The 12,006-nt window shown below is 37.1% G+C and overlaps 2 protein-coding genes across 6 annotated transcripts in view; both read right to left on the bottom strand.

The window, feature by feature from the left end:
- The window catches only part of LOC123557491 (inverted formin-2-like), an 83,704-nt gene that overhangs the window by 26,339 nt on the left and 45,359 nt on the right, over positions 1 to 12,006 (bottom strand). The gene's annotated exons all lie outside the window — the stretch shown is intronic.
- LOC128557105 (inverted formin-2-like) lies at positions 6,821 to 8,862 on the bottom strand. Its single transcript, XM_053543808.1, has one exon. The coding sequence runs from the start codon at positions 8,730 to 8,732 to the stop codon at positions 8,112 to 8,114; it is 621 nt and encodes a 206-aa protein (XP_053399783.1). The 5' UTR covers positions 8,733 to 8,862; the 3' UTR covers positions 6,821 to 8,111.

The following is a 12,006-nucleotide window of genomic DNA, read 5'->3' on the forward strand; positions in this document are numbered from 1 at the left end:
AAAAATGATACTACATATCTTCACCAAGAAACAAAAGACAAAAGAAACTGAAATATTGCTTTTTGTATTTTCATTTATTGTTTTAGGGGAAGAGGGGGTTGGGGCCGGAGAAAGAATAGAGTGAAGGCTCTAGGTCAAATACTGTTTGTGATACGTCTAGAAGACCCTTCATGCATATTTTGACTAAGTCAGTTGCCAAGACTTTGGTCGTGCTGACTGAAATCCCAAACAAACCAGTTTGTTTAGTCATTAGAATTACACTCTAAACAATATAAGCATCTCGATTCGCTAAAGTCTTTTTGTTCGAAACACGACCTTTTGTTCCGGTTTTCAGTACATGTAATGACAATTTTTTGCCAAAGAAATGTCCTTTTTAACGATACAATACACCTCCGCCCTAAACGATGAGTGTGAAAACCTTTGTTCTTTCGAGTCTCGCCCACGTTTTCGATATTGTCTATCAAACACTTCCAACGCATATAAAGCAAGCGGATTCTCTTTATTGTCATATCTGTTATGATCTATTGCGACGCAAAAATATCTAACTACCTATTATGCATAATGACTGCAAACTGATTCTCTAAAATTGAATGAAATGTTAGCACCTTTTACACGAATGCCACAATGAATGGTGGTATCATATGGATGGATGGTATATAATGATTTAGCAAGAACTGCCTTTCTTAACTGGCGTCTGTACTTGATGTTCAGCGACGTAAACGAAAATGTACATAGTATGATAGTAACTCACTATTTCCACTTTTGATTTGCGGTCTTATGACACAGGGGCGGAGTTACATTGACGTCATTCACTGAGAGCTTTCAATCGACGTACCATATTAAGTACTTAAAATTCACAATAAGCCAAATATATAACAATAACAAACAGAAGAAGCTAAGAACAAGCTAGAATGTGTGCCCCCACTGGTACATTTGTCACAAATAAGGGGAAATCATTCAAATGTTTGCAGTCTTAATGGGGTATAACCTCAAAAAAATATGAAATGGATTCATTATTCTTTACCATATACTTTTTGAGCTATGAGCATCACAAACAAAAAATCCACTATTTTGGCTATTTCAAGGACCATAACTCTGTAATAAACGCTAAAATTCTCAAGAAGAATGCAAGTGTGCAAGGTCACATTATGATAAAGACTCAAGCAAGGTTTGTTTCATGAATTTACATTAAATACTTTTTGAGTGAGGCACATAATTAGGTGAAAATGTGCATTTTTGACTATTTCAGCAGCCATAACTCTGGAAATAGGGAGCGGACCCTGATGAAAAATAGGAGGTGCGCAAGTTCATATCATGATAAAGATTCATGCAAGGTTTCATCAATTTATATCAAATACTTTTTGAGCTAGGCGTGTAACAAGGGGAAAATGTGTATTTTTGACTATTTCAGGGGCCATAACTCTAGAAATAGGGGGCGGACCCAGATGAACTAGAGCTATCACTAAAGGTGATGAATGTACCCCCCGCATGCACTGACACAGTACATTGCAATTTGACGCACACACGATTGCATTATTATGTGGACTGTATGTTTTTAGTATAGTAATAATCAAAGCCTTGAGATGTCTGGTGGTTGCGGGTTTTGCTTAGATCTAGATTTATTTTAATCTTAAATGCCAATCTCTAAATATACATGTTTAAGAAGCAAAAACTAATGTGTCTCATATCCAAGATAAACTCTGCCTGACCTTACATGAACAGCTGGAAGTCAGTGATGTAACCATGGGCTGGAAACCCTCTAATCATTGATCTAAATGGCCAGTGTGAATGGTTAGAGGATGAATAAGAACTGCTTGATCATTGATAATTCATCCGCATTGTTCATGAATGGGACTATTTTGTGTAGCACATGAACACCCTTTGGATGTGATTTGGAATCAAATAAAGATGCTACACGATTGTCAGAAATACACTTAACTTTGGTAGCGGGATAAACCCGCAACCAAAAAACAAAGTCCCATAACTATGCAGAATATTTATCTAATATAACGTAACATGCATCATGCACAACTAGGGTTGGTACTGATCACTTGTGTGAAGTTTCATTAAACTGTGTGCAAGGGTTCGGAAGATTAGGCGCGCACAAGATTGCATAAGCAGACTGTATGTACATAGTATGTTAACAAGAAACAAAGTCCCATAACTCTGCAATTTTTGTTGTTGAAAGAACCTAACATGCCCCATGCACAACTACTGTTGTTACTGATCACTTGTGTTAAATTGTGTCAAGGGGATGAGGAGAGATGGTGCGCACAAGATTGTGTCTATGTATCTAGTATAGTAACAAAAAACAAAGTCCCGTAACTGTGCAATTTTTTTTTCTGAAAGAACCTAACATGTCCCCTGCACAACTACTGTTATTACTGATCACTTGTGTGAAGTTTCATTAAATTGTGTCAAGGGGATGAGGAGAGATGGTGCGCACAAGATTGTGTCTACGGACAGACAGACAGACGGACAGACAGACAACCTGAAACCAGTATACCTCCCCCCCCCCTTACGTGCGCATGTTCATATCATGATTAAGACTCATGCAAGGTTTCATGAATCCATATCAAATACTTTTTGAGCTAGGCGTGTCACAAGGTGAAAATGTGCATTTTCGACTATTTCAGGGGCCATAACTCTAAAAATAGGGGGCGGAGCCAGACAAAAAATAGAAGATGCGCAAGTTTATACCATGATAAAGACTCATGCAAGGTTTCATCAATTTATATCAAATACTTTTTGAGCTAGGCGTGTCACAAGGTGAAAATGTGCATTTTTGACTATTTCAGGGGCCATAACTCTAGAAATAGGGGGCGGACCCAAATAAAAAAATAGGAGGTGCGCAAGTTCATATCATGATTAAGACTCATGTAAGGTGTCATGAAACTATATCAAATATTTTTTGAGCTAGGCGTATCACAAGGTGAAAATGTGCATTTTTGACTATTTCAGGGGCCATAACTCTAAAATTAGGGGGCGGAGACAGATGAAAAATAGAAGGTGCGCAAGTTCATATCATGATAAAGTCTCATGCAAGGTTTCATTAATTTATATCAAATATTTTTTTTTTGAGCTAGGCGTGTCACGAACTTCGGACGGACGGACGGACAAGAGCACATCTATTTGCCCCCACCACTCATGGGAGAGGGGGGGGGGGGGGGGGCACAATAACAGAAAACGTCAAAAATCCGACATGCTTGCAAAAAGAAATTATATGTTTTGGTAATTTAGCTTAGAATATGGCAGGCTATAGTGTAATTAAATGCATTGAGCTCCAACTTCAAAGTGTATACACAAAGTAAAATGTACTCTAACGTTATATCTTGAACAAATCCCGTCAAATGATGCATCGAGCTAGAGTTATTTAGTATCCAACGTCTGTACATTTGTTTTGTTAAAACAAATATTAATATACGGTTTGTCCAATAATTTATCGACCTAAAAAAGCTCCTGGCAATTCCAGCGTAAATATTTTTGAGGATCCCCTTATCGTAAAACACAATTTACTGAAATGATGCTGGTATAATGGCATATAATTAACCATCTGAAACGCCTATTTTTAAAGTATTATTAAAAGCTCGTATTGCGCTCATGAACGACAAATCGGCTGTATTGTCAACATGCTAAACATATTCCAGGAAACCATGAAGTCGAATAAACGCCAAGTGTCGCTAACATAGCAACCAACTTATCTAAAACTTTTTGTACACAACACATCCCACGGTATCATGATTGTAATGGATTTAGAATCAGACATGTTTTGTCACAAATGCAGAAATATTTCAACTGTGCAAACGACGCTAAACAGGCAGTAAGAAATTACACAGATGCTCAAACGTCGTAACGGTTTGGGATGAGACATCCCTGCTTCATTCCAGTTTAGTCAATGCGCACACTCATTCTCAAACAACGGAATCATTTTATGATGCAAGAAACCACAAAGATCATTCTGTTAAATGTGATATTGAAATTCAAACTAATTCCGAAATAACTTGATTTTCATCTAATTCAAGAAAATTGGTGATAAACTGCGGCGTCATTTCGTGGCAATAGTTTGCGATTAGATATGGTATCTAAACATTCTTTGTGTGTAGTGTTTTAAATAAGAATAAGATTGTACAATAGCTGTCTATAAAAGGTTTGTAGAAAGGCGCCCCATGTGGTTCTGGGACGATCTGTGTATGAAAAGAATTGGAACCACTGCCTTACCCTTGCATGATCGTAAGAGGCGACTAATAGGGTTTTAACGCTTGGTTTTTGCATTAACTCTGTGATTCCAGCAGGTATGCAAATTTTGATTCCATACCTCATGTTTTTATTTCGATGTAAATGAGATGTGGAACCAAAATTTGTAGTCCTGTTTGGCGTCATATAACCTATACTGTGTTGGTGCGCTGTAAAACCCAAATAAATAAATAAATTGTAGGAAGGCGTTAGATTTTTTTTTGAAACGTTAGCTTAAGGGAGCCTTCAATTTTTTTCGTCATGAGCATACTGACTTATTTACCTAATATATGAGCATACTGACTTATTTACCTAATATTTGCAGTTTCGGAACATGTGATTATTCAGTTATACATTTTGGATGTTAAAATAAGTTTTAATGCCAAATGAAATCAGATATAAACAAGGCGCGACAAATTTGTGTTCGTAAATAGCATTTCAATTTGTGGGAGTGCAACGCGGAAAATCTATATGTGAACGAAAATAGCAGAGCGTTTTTCATTAATTAAGTGCATGTCAACAAATGGACTAATTTCATGATTCCCTATACATATCCCAGTCAAGAGTCTGTGCTATTGACCGGTGTATAACTTTACACTAAATTTTGCTTGGCTAAATTCAAAACTTGAAGAACTAGTTCTGTGTCATGTAAATAAACACTGATGGAATGGCTTGACGGTCAATAAGTGTATATCATTATTAAATATATATTCAATGCCGTTTCCACTGGTCTAAATACAGTGAAATCATTAATGATAAAACTGACTCGTACACCTATTGACATCCAACTGTGAAATCATGACATTTTGACGCCGAAACAATGACATGCTCAATTTTCTGGGGAAAAATGACCAACCGCTGCAAATATTTGAATTTTATTTCGCTGTATCCAATTAACCTTCAAGATGATGGATTTAGTAATAAAACAATCTTTCCCGTAAGGTTCGGTCAATATGAGGATTTATCGACCTCACTAAAAGGCAATAATTGTCTACTGTTGACCGGGCTATAGTTCAATACAGGTTTGCTGGACTAACTTCAAATATTGAGAAATGTACGAGTATTATGTTTGGCTGTTAATAGTCAAACCTATAAGACCTATCGTTCTAATTACTGACCTGACTGGGAAGCTGTTCAGTAAGTGCTAAATATAGACAGCTAACAGATAAAAAAGATGTTATACTTGCTTTTAAATACTGTATGATCAATATCAATATTTTACAGCAGACACTTTAAGATGTTTTAAGCATTTTCATTCACTTTAGGAAAAATCCTTTGGTTCATTAATAGTTCAGCAAACTCTTAGAACAGGATTTACTATTACCAATTACTTATTTCTGACGAAGAAGACTGTTATTTCTTTCATGAATAATAACACTATTACGTTACAGTCACAATTTGAGACAAGGACAATAAAAAATCCGTAAGACAATATAATAATTGAGCCGCGCCATGAGAAATCCAACATAGTGCGTTTGCGAACAGCATGGATCCAGACCAGCCTGCGCATCCGCGCAGTCTGATCAGGATCCATGCTGTTCGCTTTCGAAGCCTATTACAATTAGAGAAACCGTTAGCGAACAGCATGGATCCTGATCAGACTGCGCGGATGCGCAGGCTGGTCTTGATCCATGCTGGTCGCAAACGCACTATGTTGGTTTTCTCATGGTGCGGCTCATTATTATCTATAATCTATAATCACGATCTAGGGCTAAATCTGTTGTAGAGTTGCGTCGGGTTAGCTTAAACAACATTAAGAACGTAAGACGAAAGCAGCAAAAGTACGCCGAAATCTTCCCCCCGGTTTTCAGAGAATATGGCGTCATTACAGAGTTTTAAACATGCGCGGTACGTTTTACGCATGCGTATTAATGTCGCATTAATCGGTCTAAACAAATGCTTAGGACAAAGTCAATAGTTCTTGCAATATACCCAATTGTCACATATATAGGTTTAATTTTCAATCTTTCCGGTAAGTTTAGTTTTTATCCGGCCGCAGGCCGGTATTGATTTCACCTTTCCTTCCTGTAAATATCCGGAGTTAAGGTCATTTAACAGCTGATTAAAACTACATTTTGACTGGTGGATGAAAAATTACACAGGTTTTCGAATGGAATAGATAATATTTTCTTAAGGGATGTGCAGATGTACTGTTAGACAGTATTATCTGTTGCCAGATCCATGTGGAAATAGCTTACGTCATAAACCTGAATCCCCTCGGTAGTGAAATTGCGGTAGAGTTCGACTACAAACCTGCCAACTCTGCCACTCTGATACGGAGTGATCTCCCGTAAACCATTTACAGTCAACTCGTCCCCTAGTCAGCTCGCCCCTCAGTCAGCTCGTCCCCATTGTGGCTATTTCGTATCCCTTGACGATTTCGAAAATGGTCATTTCGTCCCCCATTAGTCTTATTTTTTGTCAAAGTTTCCAAGATTATGATTAATACAATGATGGTGTAAAACATGTGTTCTGTAAAATATGTTCTACATAAAAAAAACATGAAAATTTTACTTAAAAAAAACTACATTTTGTTTTGTTTCATAAATACCTGATCTTATGTAAAAGTACAGGGTGCATGCTCGTTTCGTAGCTTTAAGTGTGCATTGACTGATGTGGCCGTGTATCTTTTTAAAGATACTTCTTGCTTGATGATGAATCGAACTATAACAGACTACTTTTGTATATTGTCATTGAAAAAAAAAATCAGTCTTATGGCCTTTGTAATGCTTTTTTTAACCACAGTCATAAGGATATAGTGTAAACCAAGGTATTTTTCTGCCTGTTCATGTCCATAATTTATTCATGTCAATGAGAGATTAGCAAATAATTAATAAGACGGTGACTTATGCATAGCAAACTCTATTAACTACATTATCATACCTTCCCCGCAAAAGAGCTGAACTCTACTAGCTGTTCCGTGGCAGTTTTGACTGGTTCTCGACTTGTAAATATCGTGTAAAAGCAAGCAGGGTAAAAGCGCAGCCAAGGTAGTGACTTGTCAGTTACTTTATAGATAGGAATAATTTTATTAGCGTGACAGCCTATTTTACCCTAGAGATTATAGCTGAACTTGGGGAAAGTAATTGACGAAACTGAAATGTTTTAGTCTAAGATCAAAATATTATTTACAGAGTGAACACGGTTTTCACGTGTGGTTTGAAGTTTACAGGCATGGCTAAATAGAAAAAATTGTGTCAATTATGGTCAGAAATTACTTTTAATGATAAATTTCTTCTGATTTACGAATTTCCTTATAAAGTACCCTGAACATACCTGTACTGTAAAACTGAAGTATTTTTTATGAGAGAAAGAACACGTTTTGTCATAGCTTAATGGTGTCGAGTTTTCCTTAGAGTATTTTCTTTTGTTGGATTTAACGTCACACCGACAAGATGGGGTCATATGGCGGCTTTACAGCTTTTCATGGTGGAAGAAAGACCCTTGTTCCCCGTCTAGGCATTCTTTCAAGTATAGGCGGGCATCTGGGTAGAACCAGCGACCTGGATGTCGTAAGAGTACATATTGCTCTAACATCATTACTTTTAATATCCATGCCAGAAAATATTTATTTCAATACACATGGAAGATACTGAAACTGAATTAACTGAAGAAACACCTGTATTTAACGACTCGTATGTAGCCTCGCAAAAATCAACTGATGTAGATGGTAACCTTTAAAATGTTAAGAGGTGGCATGTAGAACCTTTAAAGTAAAACTTAAACAATCAACCCTATAGCAGTGACGGCCTAGAATAAAGACTGCGTTTTCTATATTTACCCACAAACAGTATGATTTTAACTTCGATGAGAGACAAGCTTAAACCCTATATAAACGTTTCTGCCTTTGCCTCAAGGATTTTAATTTTAACAGATTATTAATCTCGAAGACACTGCGTTAAATGAATTGAATCTTTACCTGCACCGAACTTCTCTCCAAACTTAGTTGATGTAGTGATAGTCTGCATTCCTAATTGAGAGTTCATAACAGTTTTTATACACATGACACACTCTAACCTTTGTACCAAATTTGAAAATGTTCCCGAATAACTCCCAAACGATCGTAGGCCCTCAAATAACATTTCCAACCCTCCAAGTTTTAGAAATCCCCTCATCCATCGCCTGTCGTCCGATTTGAGCTTAGACCGGAGTCTAGAAAAGTTAAACACCGTTGGGTCCCTAAGCAGCTGCACAAGGGACTGTGAAAATGCTATATCATTAATAATATTCGCTAGTCTGCCCTCAGATTTCCGTTGAACAAATTCCTTTTTATGCCCCGAAGTTTCACTTGTCACAGTTTTTTCACCAACGACTTTCTCCTCTGAGTCTGTGTGAGTACTCGCTTTTTTTAACGTATCATTATCTACCTCCTCAATTGAAGAGTCCGTATTGCCGTTAACTTCCAGCATTGCAACTGAACTTGGCAATGTAATACGTAAATTGTTAACTGACTTTAAATTCCTTTTGGAGCTCATTTTAATATAATAGCTTATGTACATAAGATAAATCTGAAATATAACGTAGAGATTCCAAAATAGTCACAATCATGACTGCTCAATTTTCAATATCTCTCCTCTCTTTTATTTCAAATTAATCGAAGAGTGAGCGTGAAACACCTGCTCGAGAGAGTTTATTCTCTGCTGCAGTTTTCTGAATGGCGTTCCGTAAGATATTGGAAAAACCCTTCCTCTCAACCACAAGAGGAGAAAGGACAGTTCACAGCTAGCTTTGTCTGTAAATCTATGTAACAAAGGGGAGGATTTCAAAAGGAGAGGTTGGTCAGATCTAGCAATGACATAAATATACTCAGGTTTCGGAGATTTTTCACTGACACTGAGGGACAGTAAGTTGACGAAAATGACTAATTGGCGCAGCCGCCTGAAAGGTATACCAGAATGCGTCTTAGGGTATCCTTCGATTAAACAGGGAAGAAAAAGTCAGTTTTTATACATCAACTGGATAAACTAATTCAAGCTAAAATTCTTATCTTACAAAATCCTGAGGGATGTTCAAGTGTTTCCGTTTGTCTTATTTTCACATGTTCTGGTTACGACAGTCTATTCGCTAATTCACCGTGGGGAATCACATGATCAAAATAATCTCTAAACCAAAGTTATATTTTGAAGAACATGAATAAATTTCCTGTCATGATAAGGTAGGAAATTTAAACATAGCCTATTATGTGACTCATGAAAATTGTTAAATTATCATGTAGTTGACAATAATGATAGATATCCTGTAATTACAAACACTAAGGAAAATAATAAGTATCAGTTTCTTGAAGTGTTCCAGATAATCAGAAGGTGATTGTGATTGAAATCGTTGTAGTTTTAGGATACATGTATGTTGGCATATGATAGGCTTTATTTTAGATTTTCAGCAAAAGATTCTTCAATATTATCCCATATTATTCATAAATTTATTTTGGTTTAGAGATTATTGTTTATATCATGTGACTCCCCACTGTGTAATTGCTCACTGCTAACTATTTTCCATTTTACTGGTTTTATGAGTAGGGCTGCTAACTGCTAATTGCTAGTTGCTAATGGCTTTTGAGGTGAGTTCGACATGAACAGTATACGCTAAAACAGAGGATGTAGAGTTAAATCAACTCGGCAAACATAACAGGAAGAAATCCAATTGAGTACTGCAATTCAATTTTGTAACAGTTTTGACCTTTCCGGCAAAATAGTATCTGACAGTAATCTTTTACTGCGGAGAAACAGTACTGGCGGGCTGTAATAGAATGAACAAGAACTTTCAGACAACTAAATTCTTTAATTTATACTAATTTGTTTTAGCTCGATTGTGATGAAAGCTTCAACCTTATTGGAACCACTCTCGAGTCCGCTTCCTGGAAAAAACATTACTGGTGTCATATGAGAAGGTATGGTCGTGACTCCAGTGGGGCTCGAACCCACGACCCATGGATTGAGCGACCGACACCTTATCCACTAGACCACCGCTCCCCTTTTCAGGATTACAATTCTTTCGATGTTTAGGGGTGGAATAGGGCATATCAGAGGAGTACTACAGTGATAAATACTCCCAAAATAATGCTTCGTCAGGAGAAACAAAACATACAATGTAAGAAGTTTATGAACTGGCCAAACAGGTGAAGAAAATTGGGTGTCCTACCAAGAAAAAGATATGTCACAGTTTTCTACACTTCTCAGACCTTGACATATCTGATGTGGATGGTGATGTGGGCAACTTTTTTCAAAACTTTTTTGTTAAAGTTTGAATCAAGTCCTATTTAATAGTAATGACAGAAACAAAGTGGAAGTGGATCCAAACTTAAACATGCATATCTTAGCAAAAAGGTTATATAGTTCATGGGATATTGGTGCTAGAGTTATGAACCATGCGCTGTAAGACGTTGGGGATGGTATGGAAAAGCTGTCATAATAAATCTATATGAGCCGTGTCATGAGAAAACCAACATAGTGGGTTTGCGACCAGCATGGATCCAGACCAGCCTGCGCATCCGCGCAGTCTGGTCAGGATCCATGCTGTTCGCTTTCAAAGCCTATTGCAATTGGAGAAACTGTTAGCGAACTGTTAGCGGATGCGCAGGCTGGTCTGGATCCATGCTGGTCGCAAAGCCACTGTTGATTTTCTCATGGCGCGGCTCAGTTATGAAGATCCTTTGGAAGCATATCATGCAAACAAGCAAAATAATAGCAGACCCAGTAATGGAAAATGTATCATCCCTTACACCCCCCAGCACCGGCTTAAGCGGATTCTATTATACAGATACTGAATGTTCTCCGTGATCCAAAAAGATCAGAAAATATAACAATACTGAATCAAAGTATGGAGAGGCTTTTTACTGCCGCCACATGACTAAAATGTATAAGAAGATCCTTTGGAAGCATTACAATTCCGTTCAGTAGGAACAGAGATGGAGTGAATAAGTATTGAAATTCTAAGTAAAATGAGGAAATATTTCACGAAATATTGGCGCGAGACCAAGTTGTGACCCTTATTTCATATGATGCGGATGATGATGCGGAATGGCTTTTTTTTTTACATTTACAGCATATCGTTAAGTAATAACAGAGATAGAAAGAATGCCTTGGAGAGTAGGATAGTTCTAGCTCTCCTTATACTTCATATAGTCGAGTTAAAAGGGCCGAAGCTTGCGAAGCATGTTCAAAGGAGCAAAATGTTAGTACATAGAGCTAGATCGTTTAATAATTCATTTCGTTTTCTTGTTTGTTTAAATTTTCAAACAAAATCAATATAATTGGGAAACTATGAAATACAATGTAGCAAGAATCCATTCCCGTCCAAATCCCAACACGTCTGCTGAACATATCCATTATTTCATTAAAACCGAGAAATATCTATTCCCAAAGAGTCATGACAAGTATACATTACACCATAATTATTAATCGCTTGCTTACGTGCTTATAAAATGCCTATATATTGCTGACTGTAAATCACAGGCAATCATTGACAAATTCCTACGCACAGGAAATAATGTATAGAAATTCGCATTGTCTGCTGCAGTATCATATGTAACAAAATCTCATTTAGCAAATGGAATTAAGCGATATAATGACTATATAACTATTCTCCATAGAGAAATATCGATCTCGTTGAGGACACGATTAGGCCGAGAACGGAATTCTAGGAAATAAGATCTGACATTACATTTCTACTTTAACAATCATGGATTCCCGTAAATTTTAGCCCCCTTGTGATGCACTCGGATTTTATGTCAGCTGTAATAAACTCGACTCATCAGTTCTATGGCCAGCACTGGTA

The sequence above is a fragment of the Mercenaria mercenaria genome, chromosome 5, assembly GCF_021730395.1.
Source record: "Mercenaria mercenaria strain notata chromosome 5, MADL_Memer_1, whole genome shotgun sequence".
Classification (NCBI taxonomy): domain Eukaryota; kingdom Metazoa; phylum Mollusca; class Bivalvia; order Venerida; family Veneridae; genus Mercenaria; species Mercenaria mercenaria.

Coding starts and splice junctions, on each gene's coding strand:
- LOC128557105 (XM_053543808.1), bottom strand. CDS start 8,732: ATGTACATAAGCTATTATATTAAAATGAGCTCCAAAAGGAATTTAAAG.